General features: G+C 45.9%; 2 protein-coding genes across 5 annotated transcripts in view; one reads left to right on the top strand and one right to left on the bottom strand.

Annotated features, from left to right (window-relative positions):
* Nucleotides 1-15,241, top strand: part of LOC147998985 (disks large homolog 5-like) — a 57,385-nt gene extending 42,144 nt beyond the window's left edge. For 2 of the 4 annotated variants that reach the window (XM_087596039.1, XM_087596038.1), the window contains 2 exons: nt 249-411; nt 1,123-1,616. In XM_087596039.1, coding sequence (XP_087452165.1) covers nt 249-411; nt 1,123-1,152 — 193 coding nt within the window. In that variant the 3' untranslated portion in view covers nt 1,153-1,616. Of the gene's footprint in view, nt 1-248; nt 412-1,122; nt 1,617-9,356; nt 9,407-12,923 lie in introns of those variants that run through there. The other 2 variants (XM_087596037.1, XM_087596040.1) reach the window with 2 other exon arrangements.
* A 3,007-nt stretch (nt 15,242-18,248) lies between these two features.
* LOC147998984 (disks large homolog 5-like) lies at nt 18,249-22,232 on the bottom strand. Its single transcript, XM_087595736.1, has 6 exons — nt 22,066-22,232; nt 20,875-21,034; nt 20,262-20,405; nt 19,463-19,629; nt 18,638-18,743; nt 18,249-18,519 (listed from the first exon to the last, which is right to left on the bottom strand). Exons 1-5 carry the CDS (start codon nt 22,190-22,192, stop codon nt 18,679-18,681), a joined length of 663 nt encoding a protein of 220 aa, XP_087451862.1. The 5' UTR covers nt 22,193-22,232; the 3' UTR covers nt 18,249-18,519; nt 18,638-18,678.
* Nucleotides 22,233-25,579: the final 3,347 nt, after the last annotated feature.

The following is a 25,579-nucleotide window of genomic DNA, read 5'->3' as shown; positions in this document are numbered from 1 at the left end:
TCTCATGGGTAGTTGTAGATCCCTTGTTCTTTTGGAGAGACATGGACTCTTATTGGTGCTTGGGTCACAGGAACAATTTATTCTTCCCTGGATTGGCCGTTTGCTGTTTGTGCAGCAGCCTTACATGTATGGAGATGTATTGTATGAAGTCTTTATGGGTATCTGGGTCCTGGTGGAGTTTGTGGTATTTGGCAGTTGGAATGGGAGGAAGAGGCTTCAGGATCTTACTATGCAGAGTGTGTTTCCAGCAACCTGCACAGCCGGCTCCTGATGGACCAGGCATGTATGAAGAAGAAGTTGGTCACATTGAAGCAGGAGAGCAAGGAGGTACAGCGATATTTGTTTGAGTTGAACCGGAAAGATGAAGACAAACAGGAGAAGACCAGCAACCTCCAGACCCAGCAAAATGTGGTAGGAACAAGCAGCTGAGTCAGATTAACAATGTCTGATACCATTTGCCTATTGGATACATCTTTGCTTCCCCTATCATCTTTCTAATCTCCCCACACCCAGTCAGTCACCCACCTCATGTGATAGTTATTCATTGCTCTGTCTATGCACAAGTATTCTGGGATGTTAACCACTCTTCAGAAACTGAATTATGGGCAAGTACACTTCTCTGCCCTTTTTGTAACTGCAGTCCAGAAATGGTGACAGAGGAATAACATATCACATGACTGCATCTCCCTATCACATATTGGATGCTATGAAGAGTTTTGAACGAGTTCTTGGTCGTGTGACAAAGGTCATACAGGGGTCATGTGATGGTTGGAGGCACCTTGTAGGGATAAGAACCAAGTGCAAATGGCAAATGAGTCCTGGTCATTGGCTTTGATCTGGGTATCATGTGGCCTTCTCCTTTCTTCCTGCACCCCAATGAGGTCTCTCCCCATTTCCCCATTCTTGGTTTGCACTGGTAGAGTCTGAGGAGCAGCTTGTTCTCTCACAGTACTGTGAGGGTTGCTGGTGATGTTCCCAGCCTGCAGAGATATCAGCAATGATTTCAGTGAAAAGATCAGTGCTGTGTGTCCAATGCAGCTGAGGGGACAGAAGGCAGCAACTTGACAGCTGGTGTGCATGTCCCCACCAAATCAGTGTCTTAATAGCTGCTTCTCCTCCCAGGTCTCAGGAACTGCAGGAGACATGGCATAGGACGGATCCCAGGAAGATAGCCCCATGAGGAATGAGTTTGTCTCTCAGGAGTTCCCTGTGACGACAATCCTCACAGTCAAAGACTTTTTGGGGGAATATTCTTCTTCTCAGATAATTTCCTCAATGTATAGAGACCCTAAATTTATGTATCCGTATGCCAGCCTGTCTCATTGAGGTATTTCTCCTTTCTCATACCGACAACACCATTTGAGAGACAACTGAGGGGACTGCCTTGACGTCTTGTCCTAGAGGAGAAACAGCACTACAACTGTGTTTCTAAATGTTCATTAAGAAAATGCTGTTAAGAAATGTTTTTCGTTATGATTTTCATTGAAGTTTTCTTTTTGTTATTTCATAGTTATATATTCTGGTTACTGTTTTTCATTTTTTATACCATTTTAGTTGTTCATTTTATGCCTGTTTTTTGTAAATTGTATTCCTTATGAATAAAAATTGATTTGTAACTCTTGACTCTTAAGACCATCTTATTCAAGGGTCCTTCCCCTCCTGTAGACTTAGAACTGACAGCTGGATATGGATCTTTGCATGATCCAGTGAATTCAATGCCACCAAGGGGTACACAGGGTGATAGTGTCTTTTGTGTGGATAATGTGACTTATTTTATGGACACACACTTTATGATGTAATCACTGACATACTGTATCCATGCTGTCATGTGTTCTGCTCATCCTAGTCTATATCAGTCTACAACACACATTCCTTATTGACTGTGTGCACCAGATATTGAGTAACACACACTCATGCCTGTAGAGCTGCAAAAAAATGACAACTTTCACAAAGGAATATAGAATAATCCTAATCGAGAACCATGTGCCTCAGTTTTTCTTACAATACAGCATTATTATTAAACCACAAAGATAATGACCATCAACGTCATTTTGGGAAATAGGTTTTTATAGGTGCTGTTTCACTTGATCATTCATATGCTGTGTTTTTTATTGTTGCTGATTATATTTATTTTTATCATTTAACTCAATGGATCTTTTTTTTTTTTTCAAATGTATGTCTGGGCCACTCCTGACTGCATTTCCCTCATGATCCAAAAGAGGGAATAGCATTCCCCATTGTAGATGATTGTTAGGGACCATGTGGTTCTTCTGAGAGAGCAGCAGATGCTCTAACCTGGGAGTCATCACCATAGCTCCTGTAGGTAGCTTTTGTCCTTCCAGGGCATGTGCTGTACTAGGTGGACACGATCACCTCCCATTTAGGAGAGAGATCTCAGGATATGTGTATGTACAGGTGGTTGAGCAGTGCCTGCTCAATGTGGTAGGCTGCTAGGCAACCGACTGAACCCCAGCCCTGCTCCACCTGCATTCTTCGAGTCAGAGTTTCTATAGCCCAGGATGGTCTAGAATGCATCATCTACCTATGTCTTTTTTCCACTAATGCTAGGATGAGGAGCATATGTCCTCCACACCCTTCTTTCCAAACAATGAACATGCTCATGGTCTGGTTATCACATGGCCATGAGGGAGGTAAATAACACTCAGCCAAAACAGAGGCACATTGCCACAGTCACACAGACAGCCTGGACAGATCTGACACGATCAGCACCAGGTTTGACTGCCACTACTTGAAGCAAGGTCCTCCAGTGTTAGGACAACCATTCAAACCGCAAAGAAGGAACCTGTTCCCAGCATCCGAGGAGTGGGAGACCCAGAAACCCATGTGTCAATGTGGCCATTTGGAAAATGGAAGAGGGGAGGCAGGGAAGCAGCCAGAACTGGACACAGTTGCAGGGACCCAGGCAAAGAGGGAATATTGGGGCAGAGTCCATGAGATGTCAGTAGGCAACAGGCCAGCTGGGACTAGTGTGGGTACAGGGCTTCTAGTGTGGGTGAGAGAGGAGCAAATGTAGCAATGGTCAGATTCTGATGCAGCATAAAGATGGGAAGGAGCTTAGACCGTCTCAGTGTCATATAGGGACATTATACTCACTGATGGGCAGTATGGGGATTGCAGGGTCCCTTATAGTGGTGTCTGCAGGTGTCAGGGCTCTGTCAGACCTATGACTATCAGGCAGGCTCTGAGTGCAAGTGAGAGTCACGGGACAGGCCCTGTGTACAGCCTGGTTTGGGGACATTTCCAGGTGCCCCATGGACTGCAAAATAAAGGCAAAGGACACAGGGAAGCCAGCAGTTCCCATGCACAGGACATAAATACTTGTAGACCTTTCTAGAATTTCCATAGACCATCTGTCACTAGTCCTCACTATAGAAGGCACCAGCATTCTGCCCTCTACTTCAATTGGTGAGACAGCTAGTCTAACTCCAGCAGTAAGGCCTCAGGGAAGACAGTAAGAACTCACAGGTGACCTCTTTTACTATTGAAACAGGCTCTTCCTATGGAGCCCAGAGTGACCTTAGGGGCCTAATTCTCCTGCCTCACAGTGACTGTAAATTCAAATCTACCTTCAAGAGCAATTGATTCATAGCACAGGGGGGAAGATCAGATTAAGGCTATATAAAGGCCCCAGGGTGGTAGGATTACCAGGGTCCTAGTAAGTTTCTCCAGCCTTAATTACAACCTGAGTCAGTCCTGCTGTGTGGGATATCGCCTGCTGCCCAGTGATATCACAACTTGGAATTCTTTGTCAAATATAAGCTGTTATGGGAATGAAGTAGCCACACAATAAACACTGGTCTGGATACTCCTAGGTCAAGAATCCCCTGTTGGAAATGCCTTGGACCGCACCATTTTACATTCTGGATCCTTTGGCTTTTTAGCAGATTTATAAATACAAAAAAGAAAAATGGGCATAGTAATTTAAGCCTATGATCCCAGTCATGGGAAACTGAGTCAGGGTGATGGAAGACTGTAAGTTCCAGGGCAACCTGTGTTTCAAGAAAAAAAAAAAAGGCATGGTGAAGATTCCACTCAAGTAGAAACCAAAAGGCTTTCACATGGGGCCTGCCATCCACTGGTCAGCACTCCCATTGTCACAGCCACAGGGAGACACTGGGGAACATTTCCCACTGTCTCTCTTTGGGATGCAGTCCACCCCATGATTCTATGTGAGGAATCCCCCAAAGGTTGCATCATGTGAGGGACCTAGATAGTTCCAGGATTGGGAGAATTCAGGAGTTTATAATTAGGGATGATCTACAGCTATGGCAAAGCCTTTTCCCTCCACATGGCAGCCCCAGGTTTGGCCCCAACAGTAAAAATAAAATCCCCCCAAAATAATGCCAACAAAATATCACGAAGCCTAAACGTCTGACCAGTCTCCTCAAAAGTGCACAGGAACCTGACTCCACATTTAGGACCCACTATGGCCTCTGTGACCTGTGAGAAGGGATCTAATATGGGAATTAGTACAGTATGACTTATCCTTATGGATATCTTTGGTGACAATCACCACCTGACCCCTGAAAACCCATCTACCTGGGAGGCTCAGCACTCATGTCACCCAAAAAGCCCAGATCCTAGGGTCAGCATGGGCAGGAGGTGAAGAAAGTTTGTCTCTCGTGAACATCAGTTGCTGCTCCTGGCCTGACTCTATCCTCAGGAGACAATGTTGCCCCAGAAAGTGTGGGTGTCAATGGCTCTTCCCAGGCCAAAACTGGGATACTGCTTAAGTTCCACAATGCACAGCAGTGCTCACTTTAGAGCTAAATGTTCTACAGCTAAAAGGGGTGGGTGCTCTGCTGGCCACGCCCCTCCTCAGCAGTGTTTACTGCACTCTGAGTGGAGCTTCAAATGAGAGGGACTTCTTGAGGCTACTCCCATGGAGAATGGCAGATTCATCAGAACAGGGCACAGGGTGAGTTCAGAGCACAGCTGGGAGGAATTTAGGGATGCCAAGCCATGACTAAGACCAGATCCTGGGCTGACAGGCAGTTGAGCTGGAGAACTGGCATCCAAAGTGTGACTGCCTGAATTCCTCTTAGACCAAAAGCCCTGGATCTGAGCTACTTTGGTGCATTCTCCTGAGCAGGATCCCAGACCCAGCTCAGAATCGGGGCTGTGCATGGACTTTGGTGCTGGCAGCAGGTGGCTTAGCCACAAAGTGCCCAGCTTTCCCATCTGTGCCCACTCAAACTCTTCTGTCTCATTTTAGGTGTGTTTGGTATAGTTTTAGACAGGGTATCTTGTAGCAGCACAAACCTGCTTTAACCAACACTGTAAGGTAAAAGCAACCCTGAATTCAAGATCCTCCAACCCCTCTGTCCCAAGTCCTGGAATTAAGACCTCCAGCTGTCACCATTTTACTTCAGCATAGGATCCATCTGTGTTAGAGTGAGCTTTGGAAATACCAGAGTTCCTTAGAATTCAGGTTTCCTTAATTCTTAGCAGGAGTTTTGTGATGATGCTGATGAGAGAATCAGGAGTTAACACTGGGAGAGGTAACAGTCCTGGCAGCCCTGAGTGCGCAGTGAAAGTCAAGACAGAAGCCTGCTGATTAGCACCTGAGTGAAAGTGGGAGGATTCAGAGTTCAAGAACAGACTCAGTTACATACCTAAGACCATATTGCAACATTTTTGTTTCATTTTTGGCTTGTTTTCTTTGAGACAAGGTGTTAATATATAGCCCTGGCTGTCCTGGAACCCATAATGCCTCTACCTCCCAATGGATTGAATTAAAGGCATGTGCCAACATGCACTGCCACTAAATAATTTTTAATTAAACTTTCGGGCAAAATCCAGTAATCCCAGTGCTTAAGAGGCCAAGGCAGGGAGATATCTGGTTTCCTGACAAGTTGGTCTACGGAGAGCATATCAGAACTGCCAGGGACGAACAGAGAAACCCTGTCTCAAAAAATAAACAACAAAATGTGTTTTTTTTTTTAAAGAAAAGAGGACGGGGGGGGGGGGGGGAATTTAGCTCAGTGGTAGAGCGCTTGCCTAGGAAGCACAAGGCCCTGGGTTCGGTCCCCAGCTCCTGAAAAAAAAAAAAAAAAAAGGAACGATTTGTCAGAGAATTAGAGGCAGAGATCCAAAAGATATTGGGCAGTTCAGAGTCTAGCTTCTGAGATGAAACTGGACACCCTGGGGTTAGGGTGGGGATTCTCATCTTGGACTGGTAGACAGAGGGTGGCTTCAGGGATGGAAGGCTCAGTCAGTCATTAGTCAGGATTCTCAATCAAGAGGGTGTTGTAAGATCCAAAATGTGTGAGCAGTGTTCTGCATGAGACTAGAAGAACCCACCTACCCATACAAAATAGCCAATGAAGAGTAATCACAAGCATACGTCTGGAGGTCCATGGAGAGGTTAACGTCCACCTTAGTGTGGATTATTCAGAGCACAGGTGGAGAGGAGTAGAAGAGCTGATGGTGGCTGAGGCAGGAGAGGAGTTCGGGTGTGAATTTGAGCCAGTAAAACGAAGCTTGGAGGTCGGGCAGAGCAATGAGAGGTCTAACAGCATAGCTGTTGATATCCTTCAGATTAATTTGTCTTAAGAACCTCATGCCATAGCCAAGGACAGGAATAGATCTGACTATTGAGTGGCTGGGCTCACATAGCCCAACAGGTTTGGCCTTGCCTCTGTGGGATTCCAAGTCTCTCCCTTTAGACACAGCCATGGTGAAGGTGTAGTAGTAAAGGTGCAGTTTGCTTTGCAATGCTTGGCTTATGGTGTTGAGTACTTCATGCTCCACAGAGTTAGGGAATGTCCTAGAAGCCAGGGAGGCTGAGCCATGAGGAAGACAGGTCTCTGGGAGAGAGAAATGATAACCAAAGTCACTAAGAACTTCCTGAATCACAGTGTCTGTTAACCATATATTTGATTTACTTATTTTATGTGCCTGAGTGTTTAACCTAATAAATGCTTGTGCACCATGTGGTATGTGTGGTGCCCGTGAAGTCCAGACTGATTCCCTAGAATTGCAATTACAGGTTAATAGGAGCCACCATGTGGCCACTGGGAACTGAACCTTGGTCTTCTGCTCTTAGCCACTAAACCAACCATCTCTTCAGCACCACCCCCCCAATTGTATAGTCATTAAGATTTAACCATTTGGCCTTCAGTATTTGAATTAATACAGATGTGACAAGAGTTATAGTTAACATGGTGGTTCAGGTATAGACAGGCAGGCATCTCATTGTATACAAAATATGAATCCTTCCTTCCTTCCTTCCTTTCTTTCTTTCACTTCTTCCTTCCTTCCTTTCTTTCTTTTACTTCTTTCTTTCTTTCTTTCTTTCTTTCTTTCTTTCTTTCTTTCTTTCTTTCTCTTTTTGTTTTACTCTTGGAGACAGTGTTGTTTTTTGTGTAGCTGACCTGGAATTAGCTCTGTAGAGGAAGCTGGCCTAGAATTCAGAAATCTGTCTGCCTCTGCCTCCCAAGTGTTAGGATCAAAGGCCTGTGCCACCACCACCACACATCCTTCTGTTTAAAGGAAAAATGTAGTCTTACAGGTCAGCATGAGTTTAGCACCGGTATAGACATTTTCCTAGGCCTCAGGAGTCTAGAGTTCATGAAGGATTTGCTGCCTTCCCCTTTGGCCCTGGCTAACTATGAGAGCTCCACACACGTGGGTGTTTGCTTCATTAGAGTCTGGAGGATGAGGGTCACAGACTGAGGTAACTGTGTAGAGCAAAGGATGCCTGGTGAAGGTCAAGTGGGTAAAATGCTGAAATGCTAAGGGAAGAGGCCTATGGTTGCCGCCTCCTACACCTGAGACTTCCAACCCAGAAAAGCAGGGGGTAGAGAGTGAGGATGCAGAGTGCACACAGGTCAGGAAAAGGCCATGTTCCTGAAGCCTCCATGAGTGGTGGACAGGCTCTGGGGCACCATGAGGGACATCAGGAGCTTCTACACTTTGTAGAATAACAGGGTTCCATGCTACCTCACATGCCCACGTTTTGCCCCCTGCTACAGGGAGAAGCCAACACCAGAGTCTTCCAGCTCCCAGCCCTGCTTTTGCCATGTAGGTTTATCCAGAAAGAGCTTGGAAGTCCCTGGACCTGGAGTCTCAGGTGGTTGTGAGCCAACTGACCCGGGTGCTGGAGACTGAACTCAAGTCTTCTGAAAGAACAGCAAAGACCTGTGCGCTGCCTGGCCCAGCCAGGGCTGTGAAATGGTGTTTATTTTCATGCTGAACAAGCCCAACAACAGTTTAGGTCCCTAGAAGCCACATAAACCTGGATGCAGTAGTGTCTGTCATCCAGCACTTCCCACAGGGAGATAGGAGCCTAAAGTGGACAGTCTCTAGGATTAGGGGGAAGGGCTAGCCTAGCATACACAGCCATGGATGAGAGGTAGAAGGTGAGGACTTGTGCTCAGGTTGTCCCTGGCCTTTACACAGGCACACACACACCTGCACTCACAGAAACGCCATACAGACATAGGTGAAAAAGGAAATAAAAACAAACAACATTGAAAATACAATATACTGGGGCTGGAGGGATGGCTCAGTGGTTAAGACCACTGACTGCTCTTCCAGGGGATCTGAGTTCAATCCCCAGCAACCACACATTGTGTCTCATAACCATTTCTACTCTCATATACTACCCTTTACTGTTGTGTCTGAAAACAGGGACAGCGTACTCAGATGGACAAAATAAATAGTTTTTTAAAATCCTTTTCTTAAAAAAAAAAAAAACTCTTCTGTGGCACATGATCATTGTGTGATTCCAAATGTTGCTAAGTCAGTAAAGTCCAATTGCTACATGGTACACCAGTTGTGTCAGCCTTGGTAGTAGAGTGGCACAGTTGAATAGATGCTGGTCACTGTGACCAGGCAGCCTAGAAAGCTAACCATGTGCAGAGAAGGCTGTGCTGTGTCCTAGTCCTCTACCCCACACTGCCCCTCATCCCTACGAATAGAGCAAAAAGAACAGATGAGGAATGTTTCAGGTTTCTTTCCTCTTTGATTTCCTTACTAACCTAGCCCTGTGCTACATGTGACCTTGTCACATCCTCTGTCCCATCCCTAAGCCCTCATACCTGTCAGATAAGACAGGGATCTTGCTTTGGGGGGAAGCTCTGGTCCCTCTCTGTCCTAAGAGGCTCTGAGCCATCGCTGAAAGAGAGTCCTCTGAGGATTGAGGGACGTCCATAGCCCGTGCTCTGACTTCCAGGAAGGTTTGAGGAAGGTGGTCCTCTTCCTGTGGTTCCTCTAGTAGGAGCAGTCCACACTTGGGACCAGCTCCCACTGTCAGAAAAAGGAGGGTGGCTCTGGTCTTTGCACAGCTCTCCAGCTGAATGAACAGTGCAACTCTCCTCTCTCTCTTGCAGGAAGTCTCCAGTCTCTGCTGTTCCCAAGACAAAGGAAAGGAAAGTGCTAAGTGAGTGTTCCTGGGATCCTTTAATACATTGTATGCATTGTCTTCATTAATGTTTCTGTTTAATTTTTTATTCCATGTGTATTGATCTCCTTGTAGGGGTGTGCATGCCAAAGCATGAGTGTTGAAGGTGGAGGAAAATCCATGGGAGTCACTTTATCGTACCGTGCGGGGTCCCAGGCTCTGCTCTGGGTCATTGAGCTTCTTTACAAAGAGCTTTCATGCTGAGTTTCTTGCTGGCTCTGATTTCAGGGAGAGCATCTCATAGAGCCCAGACTGGCCAGTAAACTACTGATCATCCTACCTCATGCATTGCCATCTAGTTCATGAAAGGTTGAGTTATTGACATGAGGAACTGGGGATGGGCAGAGGTGCATGACGGAAGCTATCACTGCTCAGTGGCATGCCTTTGGGGACAGATAGTTTTCATCACTGAGGTGTCATTTCAGTGCAGTGCTCCTCTGGAGAGAAGGAGTTTCTTTTGCCAGGGCATCAAGACAGGACTTGAAGGTGGAGGTCTGGAGGCCAGGCCTGCATTCCTCTTCAGAAGCTGCAGTCCCCACTCAGGACAGTGCTTTAGCACAGGGTCACATATCCAGTTCTACCCTGAGACCTGCTGAGTCACATGCAGTTTGTGCTGAGAAGCAAACTGGGGTCTCCTGCAAGGGCAGTGAGTGCCTCTCAACCACTTACTCATGCTTTCCTTAATTGTACACTCGAAGTGGGGTGGGCATGACATATGTAGGGGTCAAACACAAATCAAGGGAGTTTTTTCTCTTTTTGTATCAGAGAGGGCCTAAGGATCAAACTCAAGCCCTCAGGATTGACAGTGATGCCTGGACCTGGTGAGTTCAGGGTAGGGGATGAGGGTTTAGTCCTAGGGATGGAGCCCAGGACCTCACATACGCTAGGCAAGTGCCTAATCACTGAACTACATCCCCAGCAGATGTTGGTTGCAAGAGAACTTGGGCCCTCACCATGCTAAAGGAGCACTCTATGACTTAGTGGCCCCAGCCTGGTAGTCTTGTTTGTAACCTCTGCTGTGTTTGCATGCTGCCTGAGCTTATTAATATAGCCACATCCTCAGGGTGACAAAAACTTCATGGAGACTCCCACTGTCAGATACCTGAAGACAGGTTTCAAAGAGAACAGGTAACCAATGTAGAAGTCTCACAGTGTTCGTGTGAAGTACATGGAATATAAGTCCTAGATGACAGAATGCTCAGAACACTGGTGTCCCCTCTGTTGGAAGTAACCAGGACCACAGATCCCAGTCTTTCATCACACTTGAAGACCCCTAGCTGGCATGGTGGCACATACTTCTCATCCCAGCACTTGGGAGGCTTAGTCAGGAGAATCTCCTGAGAACAGGAGTAGGAGGGAGGTTGGGGATTTAGCTCAGTGGTAGAGCGTTTGCCTAGCAAGCGCAAGGCCCTGAGTTCGGTCCCCAGCTCCGAAAAAAAGAAAAAAAAAAAAAAGGAGTAGGGGGACAGCCTGGCCAACCCATCAGGTGTTACCTGCAGGTCTAGTTCCAGACATAATCCTAGCATGCAGTCATCCCCGGCCATGCAGGGAAAGCATCATGGCACACCAGGAAGCCAGTGAGGCCCATGTTGCTTGACTGGGCAGCTACTTGTTAGCCATAAGGACTAGGGCTCAGAGTGCCCAGAGGCTGTGAGACTGAGGGTTTCAAGGACCCAGCAGCAGGCCAGATGGTCTCAGCCTGGACTCGATACTGAAGAAGGAAGGAGCCCTGAGTCCTGGGCCAAAGCTGTTAGTAGCCCCATGACCTGGGCTGCTGGTGGCTGCTGGGGTCAGGAGCAGTGTCTTGGTGGGTCCTGCTGTGGTGAGAGAGAGCAGCAGAACTTCTGGAGGACAGAGAGGGAGCAAAATAGAATGGGAAGCCAGTATAGAGATCTCAGAGTGTTTGTGTGAAGCAGAGCTAGGAAGTGGGTTGCAGGGGCAGGGGAGCAGCAGGCTGTGCCTGTAGAGATGAGTCAGCCCAAGGGCAGAGTTGTCAGAGCCCAGCAGCATGGGGTGGGAGAGTATCTCAGGGGAGGGGCTCCTGTCCTTCCAGGACAGTCTCCATCAGAGACTGAAGGGCTGGGCCTGAGAGGCGAGGGGAATTAGGGATGAGGGAGAGACTGAAGAGATGTGGGAAAAGAATGCACCTAGGAGTGAAGCAGGGCCCCCAATGTGGGATGCCTGAGGCCCTACAGAGTTGGATGTTGCTGATCCTACATTAGGCCAGGCCAGAGGGCCGAAGCTCCAGCAACCAGAAAGGAAGCCAAAGTGTCTGAGGAGGCCTGCATCAGATTGAGTCTCATGAGGGTCCCACCAATGGCCAAGGCAGGATTTGTTGAAAGCAAGGTTGTGGGTATAATTGTTCTCACCTTGGAAGGGAATAGGTGGCCATGGCTCTCACAGGTACTGAGGGTGCAGGGACAGGAGACCTATGGACTGACCTTACTGCCACAGGGCAGCTGAAGGCTCTTGTTGCCTTTAGTTTGTTGTTGTATTAACCTGGTAGCTTCATTTCTTGAGAAGCTTGGGTGGATGAGGTGTAGCAGATCAAGGTCCAGCTGAGAGGAAGAATCCAGAGTGTTCCATGGTTGGCAAACAGGTTCTGAAATCTGGCCTGTGCACTCAGGCCAGTGTAACTGTTTGTCTTAGCTGCAGGCTCAAGAGGGTTGAATTGACCCAGGATCAAACACCACATGTGCCCTGTGTTTTCCAAGCTTTCTCATGGTTGCAAGCGCTGGGCGAACTCACATGGACTTTTCCATCATTCCCTGAGCTCTAGGTGACTCGGATGGATCATGGAGATATCTCTAAGCCTATGCCAGCACAGCAGTGACATCATGGCAGTGTCCTCTAGGGTTCCAGGACTGGATCTTTTTTTTTTCTCTCTCTGCTGATACAAGTAATAAGACATCCTATAAAACAAGGCCAAGCTTTCCTAGAGTTGAAGCCCAGAACACACAAGACTCCCCCAGGGATGGGCCCATCCAAGAAGGTGTGGGATGTTTTGTGGCTTAGGTTGTTTCATGGTGAGTGAGAAGTGTCTAAGACGCACACATGTAGCTGCTTGGGAGCTGGGAAGGTCATGGGACCCCCTAGATCTGATTCTGCAGATGACTGTGAACATCCATGTGCTGGAAACTGAACTCTGGTCCTCAATCACTGAGCCATCCCACTGGCCCCTGGCTTTCCCTTCCTAGAATGTTTCTGTATTTCCTCCTACTTGATGCCTTGATGCTGGCTCCTAGCCCAATGGCCTATATACAAGATGAATTCTATAAATGTCTTATAAACAGTAAGTATCCTGTGAAGGGTACTAGTGCCCTGTATATAACAGGAAGGCTGAGGAATCCAGTCTGCAACAAAGAGAAGGCCGGGTGCTTTTCCTGTCATTCAGCATGAAGGGCCAGTCCTGCTTTTCACTGCAGGGTCCTGGTTATGCTATGGGTCTTCCTGGTGCAGCAGTCCTGTTCTGTGACAAACGATGTGTCTCCTGCAGGAGGAAGAGTGGTCGAGTCACAGTACCTGCAATATGACAAGAAAACGAAAAAGGTGATGAAGTCCTTGACTCCCAGAACCACAGGAAGTGGGTGAGGTGGAGGGCAGGTAGGGAGACAGCTGAATCCTGAAGGACACTGTTGGGACCTTTGCCAGGTGCCTCTGTGACATCCAGACTTGGACACAGGGATGAGTCTGGGTATCTAACATCAGCATATATCAGTCTCCATGGTCTATGGCCCCTGCACCTCCTCACTGCTCCTCTGGCTTTGGAGACCTCAATTTTGCCAAGCCTTTTCTTCAGGACCATCCCCTGAATCATCCAGGTGGCTCCTAAGAGACAGACACTGACAGCAGACATTTGGTATGGATCACAGGCGAAATTGTCATGGGGCTTTGTGCCATCCTACCCAGAATGCTGTGAAAGGCCCCACTTTGGTGGTGTTCACTTCTGGAATGCCCTGTGTGATAATTTCAGCTGTGAATAACAAGGCTAGCAATTTCTACTGCTGCCCACACAGGCCTCCAGCTCCCTGAAAGCTGCAGTGCTCACCTAGAAGGGAAGCACATTCAGGACAGGGAGTGCCCTGAGGAGCTCAATCAACTTCCTGGTCATCCCTGCAGTGACACCTCACCCCTGCAGTGTGTGGTCATCCCTGCAGTGACACCTCACCCCTGCACTGTGTGGTCATCCCTGCAGTGATGCCTCACCCCTGCAGTGCAGACCTTTGGGCCTGTGGCCTTCAGGTTCCGGATTATCTGTTAAACTCAGTTCATAATCAGAATGTTTTGTGTTCAGCCTCTGCCTGGACTGTACTCCAAGAAGAGTTCAAGGGTTTCTGTGGCAACATCTAGCGATCAAGCCTTAGCAAAAGGATTCTCACACCACCCTGCAGGCAGATTCCCATAGTCATCCCTAGTCCATTTAAGCTGCTGCTGAAGATGCCTTGAAGGCATAGGCACAGCGACCCCGTGTGTTCACACGTGATGTTTTCCTTCAGGAACCTGATGCTGAGTCTTCTCCTAACCCAGCAGGCGGTCCCTGCATCAGGCTGGAGTTTTGAGTTTCTGTGTTGTCCTGATACCACCTGCTGTGTTCTCCTGGGGCAGAATGGATCTCAGAAGGTCTGGGCCAGTCTCACTGGTTGAGGATTCTTGCAAGGCCTCATCTCCAATTCCTGAGGGAAGGTGTAGGTTAGGAGAACGCCTGGATTTGAAATTCAGTGTTTTCAGATTTCAGGATTGGATGAGGGGTACTCAGCATGTGCATGTGTCCATGTCTCTGTATGCATGCACATGCAGGCCAGGAATGGACACCAGCAACCTTCCTCAGTCACCCTATGCATCTCACACAAAGGAGCTCTCACACAGAAGCTGTGGCTCACAGATGAGGCTGGTCAGGCTTAGAGTCCCAGAGATTCTTCTGCTGTGCTTCAAAACTTTGAATATATGTGTGTGTGTGTGTGTGTGTGTGTGTGTGTGTGTGTGTGTGTGTGTGTATGTGTGTGTGTGTGTGTGAGAGAGAGAGAGAGAGAGAGAGAGAGAGAGAGAGAGAGAGAGAGAGAGATTCTACCAGCTTGTACAACCATGCATGCACATATGGAGGCCAGAGGGAAATATCCGGTGTCTTCCTTTTCGAACAGGGTCTTAATCAACTATCAGGTCTCTATATCTTAATATCTCGCAGGGGTCCCAGCATGAGCATAGCCAGGGCATACACATGCTTGGCTGTCAGGCAGGCAAGAGGCAGAGATCTTGTTCTATTCTTCATGGTTAATGCTCTTAGTGCCCTTGAGGGCCTGGCTGACACCTGCCTGGAGACGGCTGGATCTGATGCTGGCCTAGACAGCCAGGGCTATTGATGATGGATGCCCAAAGTGGCCCTCATTCTTGGCAAACTTCTCTCTTCTAGTCTGAATGTGCTTGGGTGTTTAATGCAAGAACTGGGTTGTAGTTTTCCTCTTCCATCCTGCTGCCTCCTTGTTTTCTTCAGCGGGTCACCTGCCCTAGTGATGAAAGAGAAGTGTGTGAACCACAGCACCACCCTCCCATGCTTCTGCTTGCTGGTCTGTGGTATCTGTTGATGGAGAACCGTTCCTGTGGCGGTCCCGTTGCTGTTTGTGAGTTTTGAGGATTTACGCCAGTGTAGTAATGTGCATAGTCATCCTGGGAACACCACAGGAAGTTGGTCCCCAGGTTTCAGCACACAGAAGCACAGGCCAGAAGAGATGCCCAGGTGTTGAAGGAGGTCCGGTAGATGTGCTGTTAGTCTCCTGTGTCTGATGCATGATTGTCCCTTGCTTAATAAAATGTATACACAAAACTCTTTAAGTGTCCCACTCACCTCTGAGAAAGAACATCACTGGGAAGATGGCTTTGAACTCTTAACTCCCTGTTCCTGTCCTCATAACAGGTTTCTGTAGCAACCAAAGGAGAGAAGCCACCTGAGGGAAGGAAGTCCAAGACAGTGCCTAGGAGCAGAAGTAGGGTCTGGCTGTAGAGGGGACAAGTGGCTGGGTATAGGGACTCTAGGATCAGAAAAGAGGCTGTCTGGCATCTCCCACAGCAACGAAGACAGCCACGCATAGTCATGCTCAAAGGCCAGTCTGATCCAGACTGTCCCTCATTTCCCAGGTGATTATAGATGGTGTCAGGTAGCAGTTGAAAACTGGCCATCAGGGCATGATTCAAGTGTTTATTAAGGTATCATGGCATCAAGAGTATATGAGGACATAGCCATATGTACACAGAACGACTTGCAGATCCAGAGAGCAGGGAGGGAATAGCCAGGAGCTCCTCCTTGCTGCCGCCTTAGGGGTTCTACAGAAATCCCAGTGGCACTTGGGAAGTGGAGGCCATATCAATTAGGGATTGTGGCCACATGGCGATAGTGAGACCAGCCATGTGCTGTGGCATCAGAACACTGACCAGCGATGACAAAATGGAACATAAAACACTGGTTGCTCAGCTTTGATACTGCTGACTGCTGACATGGCCAGGGGCCATCCGGTTCACCAAAGGCTCAGCCAACAGTTGTCTCTCCACTCACCAAAAGTCAAAGAGTGGCCCAGCTCCACAACCAAATGTGTGCCCACATTGCAATGGCTCCGGTACTGTTTCACCTCAGCTGCGGAGATCTCAGGATCCATGAGTGTCCAGCACGCACACACCCGAAAGAGACAGTCTTAGGGGGCTTAGGCAGCACTGAGGGTGGTGAGCCTCTGCCTCACGGCTCAACGGCCCCGACCTTAGCATTGTTTGGGCACAAGAGAGCAAAGTGATGGGGACAGACAACCTGCAATCTACCATGCTGGAAGGGCATGGCTAACACTGATTGATCACATCCATGTGACTACTGAAGCTTTTCCTGCTCTCTGTAGTGGTGATGACGTCATCTTACAGAAACCATGCACACCCAGGTTAGACTGTATTAAAGTAGCCACCATTTCAGGGTTCCCTGCAAGGTACCATGGGACAGTAGTAGCATGAGTCTGCATGCACCTCGACACATTTCACTAGGGACTACACACACACACACACATACACACACACACACACACACACACACTTTACTGACATGGTGCACATTCTTTGCACAGAGAAGAAAGTGAGTAGTAGTGAAAACACACCAATCATGGAATTGATGGAGGGAGCTGTGGGGAAGCTGGGGTTTAGAGTTACTTAAAGGCCCTATACAGGCTCCCTTTTGTTGGAGGAGAAAGTTCAAGTGCAATGTGGTTCTTTATTTTCTTTCTCTAAAGCACAGAGGGCTAGGGTGGATCACAGGGCTTTGAGCATGTTTGGCAAGTACAGTCATGCAGAATTAAATCCTAGGACAGGAACCCTATTAATCTTCTACAGAATTATAGAGCAGCCTGGATGAAGACTCTCAGCTGAAAAGGTGGACATCTCAAGACAGGTACTGGACAATGGCTGTCAGACTTGACTGAAGACTGGAAATGTTTTTCTATGTCACAGGAAAAGAAGGCCCCTCCCACTACACTGTACTCTAAGGACATTTTATTCAGGATAGGATGACATGAACTATTGTCTCATGTCACAGATGTCAGCACAAAGTATCCAAGGTATTGTATGCCAATGGTAGCATCAACAGAACAAAGCACACAGTGTCATGAAGACATAAATTATGAGTTTGTGTAGCAAGACCCAGGCCTCTTCCAGGGTCTTAGATAGTAACTGAGAACCTCAAATATGGTAGTGATGTGATAGTTTGGGGTGAATCTAGTTACAACTAGCTTCTATTTTGACACAGATGACTCTTTTTGTGTCATGGTCAGCTTATAATGAATGACTAGACCTAAGCATGAGAGTAACCAAATACTACATTGCTTCTCTAGCTGCTGAGCTTTTAAAAGCCCTGGGGTGACAGCAAGCTTTTGTGGACATTCTGGATTGGTTCTTCTGTACTTTAATTCTCTGAGTCACCTCCACTCTCAGCAAGTTAGATCAATTCCACAAATTGGAAATCAGTCACCTGGAAAAAATACATTCTCAATACGATCCCAGATTGGCCATGGAAAAAGGGTAGCTTGAACTGTCCCACCTAGGTTCTGGGCCTGCACAGGCCTGCTCTCTAAAAGAAACCTGTGTTCACAGCTGCAGGCTACATTCACTATGGATGCTTTTGAGGTTCCTCCCTAAACTGCTTAGATTAAAATAATTTTCTTGCTAACAATCAAAAAACTGATTATGCCAATCTGGCCTACAAGAAGCTAGTTTCTATTCTGTATTTTATCAGATGTGCAGAATACAAATGGTCATCACTGATAATAGGTGAAAGTTCTGCTCTAATATGGAAACTAAGTGATGCTGGAGGATGATCCTGACCCACAATGAGCAGTGGGGACACCAGAGCCCTGTAGGGATGCCTGACAACCTAACACGTTGAGCACGCACAGCTCAGTAAGTTACCTGTGAGTACACATCTCCTGAGATCTCTCTATTTAATTGGAGGAGATCCAGTCCACCTAATACAGCACCTCATGTGGAATAACAAAAGCCACCTGCAGGAGCTGTGGTGATGACTCACAGGGTAGAGCATCTGCTGCTCTCTCAGAAGAACCACATGGACCCTAACAATTGGGTAAAGCATGTCAGTGATTACATCATAAAGTGTGTGTCGGAGAAACAGCCACATTATCCACACAAAAGACACTGTCACACTGGGTACCCCTTGGTGACTTTGAATTCACTTATTAGCCCAGTCTCCATGGAACAGGCAGAGATCCATCTCTAGCTGTCAGTTCAAGGTCCACAGGAAGGGACAGACACTTGAGTAAGAATGATGGTCTTAAGAGTCAAGAGATAGAATTCAATTTTTATTCATAACAAATACATTTTTACAACAAAACAGGATTAAAATGAATAAAAATATTTAAAAATATTTGAAAGTAAAAATAGTAACAAGAACATATAAATATGAAACAACAAAAAGAAAACTTCAATTAAAATCATAACAAAAATATTTCTAAAAGCATATTCTTAACGAACATTTAGAAGCACAGACGTATTGCTGTTTCTCCTCTAGCACACATAATGAAAGGCGGTCCCCCAAGTTGTCTCTCAAGTGCTGTTTTCTGAGAAGAAAGTAAGACCTCAATCAGTCAGGCTGGCTTAGTGGTATATAAACTTAGGGTCTCTAAGAAATGACAAATTAACTCTGAGGATGAATACTCATCCAAAAAATGTTGTTACCATTCAGGATGTTTGTCATCAGGGACTCCTGAGAAAGCAACTTATTCTTCAGGAAGCTCTCTTACTGGGGTGTGTCCAATTCCAGCTCTCTTGCACTTTCTGAGACCTGGGAGAGGAAGGCAGTTTTTCAGACACTGATTTGGTGGGGAAATGCAAGCCAGCTGTCAGAATGCTGCCTTCTACCACCTCAGTTCTATTGGACAGTCAACATGGACATTTTAAGTGATATCATTATTGCTAACTCTGTGGGCAGGGCAAAATCTCCAGAGAACCTCACAGTAATGTGGGCTGCCAATATTGGACCCAGTCTTATACCAGTGCAAACCAAGAACAGGGCAATGGCAAGAGACCTCATCGGGTTGCAGGAAGAAAGGAGATGTCCATGTGTCACCAAGGATAAAGCCAATGACAAGTGCTAATTTGGCATTTGCACTTGGTTCTTATCCCAAAGGTGCTTCCTACACAAGAGGTCACATGACCACAGAGTGTCATTTGTCAAAGAACCAAGAAATTGTTCAAAACTCTACATAGGATCCAATGTATCACATGGATATGCAATAATGAGGTATGTTATTCATCTGTCACCATTTCTAGACTGCAGCTTCAAAAAGAGCAGCAAAATATGCTTGCACAATAATTCAGTTTCTGAAAAGTGGTTAACTTCCCAGAATACTTGTGCATAGGCAGAGCAATGAACAATTCCATTACATGAGGTGCTTGGCTGGTTGTGAGTGTAAATTAGAAAGGTGGTAAGAGAAGCAAAGATGTATCAAATTGGCAAATTTTATCAGATATTGTTAAGCTAACACATCTGCTCGTCCCTACCTGATAATGCTGGTTCTGGCCATTGATGGTCTTTATCTTTCTTGTTGAAGTCAACCAAATATTTCTGGTTCAGTGCACAGTCAAGATGTACCTCCTTGCTCTCCTGCTTCAGTGGGACCAACTTCTTCCTACATGTGTTCTCCATCAGGAGCTGGCTGAGCAGGTTTCTGGAAATACAGTCTGCATAGTAAGATCATGCTGCTCCTTTCTCCCATTCCTACTCCCAAGTCCCACTAACTCTACCAGGTCCCAGATACCCATGAAGACTTAATAAAATGCATCTTGATACATATAAGGCTGCTGCACAAACAATTAAGAGTTAATCGGGGAAGAATAAATTGTTTGCTTGGCCTGACACCAATTAGTGTCCACACCTCTGAGAAAGAACATGGATCTACAACTACCCATGAAAGCCCAATGCATGGGGCCAACATCAATTAGTAGTGGGCCAACACCCTCAAAGGAGGTGAGTAGAACCAAGAGAAGGTCATGCTAACCATGTGGTCCACGCACTGAATTTTGTAAAACCTGGTGTGACACCATAGGTCCAGGGCAGCCTAATAACCTTCTGCTGACTTCAATCAGTACTGTTCTATCTAGAGCCTTCTGAAGATGCCTAGACAATCCTGGGATGAGGAACAGTCTTTTATGGAACTGAAAACTGAGTCCTAATGACCCTGGAACACTGATGTGTAAACAGCACAAGAGATAGAATCATAGCTGAAGACTGTCCAATCCAGAACAAAGAAAGTCAGAAATGGCCATTCCACAAGTGATAGCCTTTCTGACCAGGACTTACCTAGAGAAGGTAATCTCCTTCTTCAGCTTATGGTTGTTCTCATGGAATTCAGTGTTCTCCATCTCTAAGTTGTGCAGAATTGACATGACCGCCTCCTCCATTCTCTCCAGGTCTTCATAATATGGATTTGGCCTGAAGTGTGGCCTGGTCCCAAATGATAGAATACAATTAACATCGGCATTTAGGAATATATGAACTCAGGGTGGGTCCTACATTACGCCAGGCTGCTGCCTGGATCTTCCAGCACTCAGTCCCCTGCCTAGCAAGTACAGAGACTCACCAGAAACTCACTGCAATTACAATCTTGCAAAGCCACCAGCTGTCAAGGGATTTGCAAATGCACACTGGGAACTCACTCTCCCTGACTTTATCCCTGAAATCTTCATTCAGACCACAAGTTCTGCTTTTCAATAAGTGGAAGCAGATGAGTCCATTTTCAATCTCACTCCTCAGGAAGGGTCAGGTTCTGAATCTCCACTATATGGGAGGTGAGGTTTAGCACAGGGTGGTGAGGGAGGCACAGCTTTCTAGAACCCAAAACCTTAATAGGAAAAAGGAGAAGGTGACCTTGCAGACCCAGGAATGAAACAAGAGCATTTGGAGCAATTCATACCTGTTCTTCATGGATCTCTCTGTCAGAAACCTCAGGCGATCTCTCAGGTCATTTCTCTCCTCGGTAATGAGCTGCAGCTCTTTAATCAGCCTCTCCTTTTCCTTCATGGCCTGATTCTTGCTTAGGTCAGTGCCAGGGGATGATGTTTCTCTCCCAGCGTCTGTAGGTAGAAGAACACAAGTGAACCTGCATGGGGAGAATGCATAGAGTGTTCATAGACCTCAGTGAGGCCTAAACAGGAGAACAAGCCAGGAACCCAGTGTCACTGCTAGGCGTTTGGTCTATGCTTAAGAGACCTCCTCAGGGGATTTCAGTTCTACCACTACTCTATAGAGACCAAGAGACGTAAGCAGCCAGGTGTTCCCTATGCCGGACGTCACGTGCTTACATGTACCACAGAGATGGCTTCTCCAGGATTATTATCAGCTGAACAGGGTACAGCTTGGTTTCAGGACCCTCACTCCTGTGGCTTCAGAACTCAGATGATAAATTCACCATCCACAAAACTTGAGTGATTGGAGACATTCAGATGTCCTACCCTGATACTCTAAGTAAACAACTTTGGATTTAAAACGCATTTCCAGGGAGGATATGTTCAACAGACTTATCAGTGTCCCTATGTGAAATACCAAATGCCCCAGAAGTGCGAATAGGTTACAGGCTGAATCTTGGTCTACACGTTCCAAATAGTTTTGGTATTGTAGAAAATTTTTGTAACATACAACCTCTAATATATAAAGCAAACAATGACCCTGCCAGTTAGAAGAAATCAGAGAAAGTCTAAGAACATAAGGTTATTGCCTGGAGCACAATCTCTCCCTGTTCCTACTGTCAGATACCCACTGTATTTAAAGAAGCAATGATAGTGAAATACATTGCTGCCCTGTCTAAACTCAGAAAAGGTGGACCCTCCATGACTACTGATGGTGTTATTATATCAATGTAACAGAACAAATGAACTGAAAAGTAAAGACCAGAAGTTCACAGTATAATAGCATTGGCCTTACCATATCCTCCCAGTGGGGATGGGGAAACTAAAGTTCTGAAATCCTTGACTTTAAGGAATTGTGATATTCGTGGAAATTCAATTCCTTTTCAGATGCTCCAGTTGTTGTGGCCCATTGCTAGAAAGGTCAGCTTAAGCCTGCAGACCACTGACAGGAAGCTCAAAATATACTGCCCAGAACTTACTCCACATTCCCCAGAAGTGCTGTCTTTGTCCATCATTACTTTGAGACGAAAGGCCAGACTCCTTCACTTTAGTCTCTCCAGAATCGACATTCCCCCTCCCAAAACGCTTGCGAAGATGGGAAAACATGTCTTAGCTTGTAACCGCCAGACTCAGACTGAGAGAAACTAGGGCACTGGTTGTCACTACAACACTGGTGACATCACAGAGGATGCCAGAACTCTCTAGGAGACAATAGAATGTCCAAGAAGGGACAGCAGATGTCATGGGGAGCAGACTTTGCCTCCCTGCTAATGTTCTCCCTGTACTGAGCATAAGCTGAGGTGCCCTTTCCAGGAGACTTTCCTGGGGCAGAGTCACTGAGCATCTCCTGCTTCCAAAGCCAAATTTTCCTCAAGGCTTGATTATAAAAAACCTTAGTAATTCCTATGCATCTAAATGAATGTTTCCTTTCAAATCTTTCCCAAAAAATGTCTCACTAACTCAAATTGTCCTCATTCACCAATGTTAGCCATTAAAACGTCCTGAGATTTCACACCAGCTTGAATATGCAGTCAAAAGTTCTCCTGTCTCATTATGTACAGGTGCTTTATATCACATCAAGAAATAGTCTGCATGGTAGGTTACAACATGCGTGTGTATTAGGGGAACACTCATGAAGTCATGTGCTTAGCAATCAACAATTGCCAGAAAATTCCTTAGGAGAAAGAGTTCAAGTCTTTAAGGTGCTAGGAAAAGTGTGGAGACCACTTGGCAGAGGAAAATGCAATATTAGAGCCACCAGTGAAGGGAACCTCATGCTGCTTGTGGGGTTCTGCTCTCTGCACCAATGTTGCTAAAGGAGCACTGCTCACAGGCGTGAGTAAGATGTACCATGAGCTTCTATCAGAAAATAAAATACACAAGAGATATACAGGGTGCACAGAAACGTCTAAAATGAGGCTATAAACATCATTAAGTGGATAGAGCAAGGTCCCTTGCACCTGTACACTGGGAAATGGCCACCCCACCAAACCCAAAATTAGTAACACATTTATCATAGTAAAACACATTTATCATAGTAAAAAATGAATACTTTATAGAATGCACCCACTAACACTGATTGATCACATCCGTAGTTCAAATTTTGGGGGCAAATTCATGGCCTTAACTATCTTTGTCTCAACTTATATAGCAAAAAATAAGAAAGAACGAGAAAAGAAAAAGTCAAAACTAAAAGCTCAAGCTTCTCATATGAGGATTGCAGGAAGTGTTATATGGGAGTCAGTTCTGATTAGGCCATTTTAGATAGACCAGTGCATAGTGACCCGTAATGTGATGGGCCCTATATAAAGCTTTTTGCAATATTGGAATTTTAACAAACCTCATCCAGAACGTACGGAAGAGGCACCATATGATCAACATGTGATCACCATGTCCTTACTCTGTATCAGGTTATTTTTCTGCATCCTTGATTGTCAGGCATATAACAGCAACAATCTGAAATAGCTGATAGACATGGAAAAACATGGCTAAAACTATAGTTGTGGGTTACACACCTCAAGTGTGAAAGGCTAATGCTGTCTGCACAGTCCTTGGAGGCCACTCTTATAAGCCTATTTATTGCAAAGTGAAAGGAGGTTTATCTGAGCTCAAAGTGATCCTGGCCAGCCAGGTAGAGGGCAACATGTGATACTTGAGACCCTGTTTTAAACCAGCACAGAAATCCACACTTCATTCAAAGCATCATCTACGAATTCTCGATTATTTACCATTCTCTCCCTACCAGTCGTTCTGTTTGGAATGGTAGAAAACAACTGGAACTGATCTTTCTATTTTAAGGACCTTGATCTCTCTTTTTTTAGGTCCACATTAAGAGTGCATACAAATGGACATTACCATCTGAACATCTTAGTATTATCTACTCTGTATATATAGCATAATACTGTGCCTATGAAAATCTTAAGCTTCCTTGAGTGTAGTTGCCCCATCAAGAAGTGTGAAGTTCTGAGTTCAAACCCCAGTGATGCTTTAAAGGTACTAAAAGAAAGCGATCAGAGATACTCCACTTCTTTGTCCTTAGATTAAATCAAGTTGACACAATGTGAACCTGGTGGGCTATTTAACCATGCATCTTTCTCCCAACCCCACTTCCACGAGTTCAGTCCATGGCAGAATTCATCCCCCACCATCCTAGATATTTCTTTGTATATTTCTACAAGAGCCAGGTTCCTTTTTTTTTAATAGAATTAGTTGTAGTCAATCAACTGCTGCCCTATGTGAGAAATGATTAGTATCTATTGCAACTTACCACACTGTATTTGTGTATACAAGTACATTATTGGAAATCCAGCATTACTGAGGGTTTGGAAACCAGTGCTGTGGCCTTGCCTTTCTGTGCCTCTTCCTGGCTCACAGGCAGCAGGGGGCAGACCTTGAGTTCCTCTTCAGGGACAGAGTGATGGTGAATGGGCACTGAGCAGGCAGAGAAACACAGCTGAGGCAGCTCCTTTCAGTTATCAAACACATCATCTCCTTCCCATCTTAAGGGCTACTGCTGAGGTCTTGCCCCCGTACCTACCTTAATAGCAGAGAATTTGTTACACAGCAGCCAGCTCTTTCCTATTGTTCTGTAATACGCCTCCACATCATGGATGCCAAGAAAAACACTAACAAAGAACAAAAAACTCTGACGTTGAACTGTGTGGTGCTGGTCACATACCCTGTTATGTTCTGTATGTTATGAGGTTTGTTAATCTTAACAAGTTCCCCAAGTGTATTCTTCACATAGGACCCAATAGATTCAAGGAAAATTGGAACAATTATGTGTAAAATGGCCTGAGTCAGGGCCCATAGCCCGAAGCATTTCCAGCACTTGTGCATGAGCCCATGTGGATTTTGCAATGAGCAGGGCCTAGCAATGTCCAGTACACAGTTGTGAGCTGTTGCTCTGGTTGAACTGTATTGGTGTGTGCATTAATAAACTACACCTATTTAAATGAATTCAGTGTCCTGTGGTTTGAATCCAGACCCCTTGACACCAGGTATTCCCTTCTGCAGCACTTGGGAAAAAGGCTAAGTTTAGGAAAGGTGACGTCTTGTCATAAGTTATGTGACAAGAGGGATGGTGAATGATCCCTTGTGATAAGAATCAAGGTTTCCTCTGTGGTATTTAGGTCTATACTGGCCCTGTGCAACAGCTTCAAGAACCCATTTCTGATTTTCCTTGGGATTCCCGTGATGATGCACTCAGACATGATTGGAAACAACCAAAACGGTGGTCAGACTTGATTTATAAAATGTAGGTAACATTGCAAACTTATGTTGTAGGATATTTGATCATATTGTCATCCCCAATATTGTGTTATTTACTTAGAAAAATACCTTCTGGCTGTGTAGTTCAGTACTAGCACCAATATTTAACCCTAGAGCTATTTTTGTTTGTTTGTTTGTTTGTTTTTGATTTTGTTTTTGGATGAACAAGTACTTTCCTATTTTGTGGCCCAGCCCTATCTCTTACATCTTTGCACAGTCATA

Source organism: Rattus norvegicus, chromosome 19, assembly GCF_021556685.1.
Source record: "Rattus norvegicus strain SHRSP/BbbUtx chromosome 19, alternate assembly SHRSP_T2T, whole genome shotgun sequence".
Classification (NCBI taxonomy): domain Eukaryota; kingdom Metazoa; phylum Chordata; class Mammalia; order Rodentia; family Muridae; genus Rattus; species Rattus norvegicus.
The sequence above is the reverse complement of the archived record's forward strand: the minus strand, read 5'-3'. Positions and strand labels throughout refer to the sequence as shown.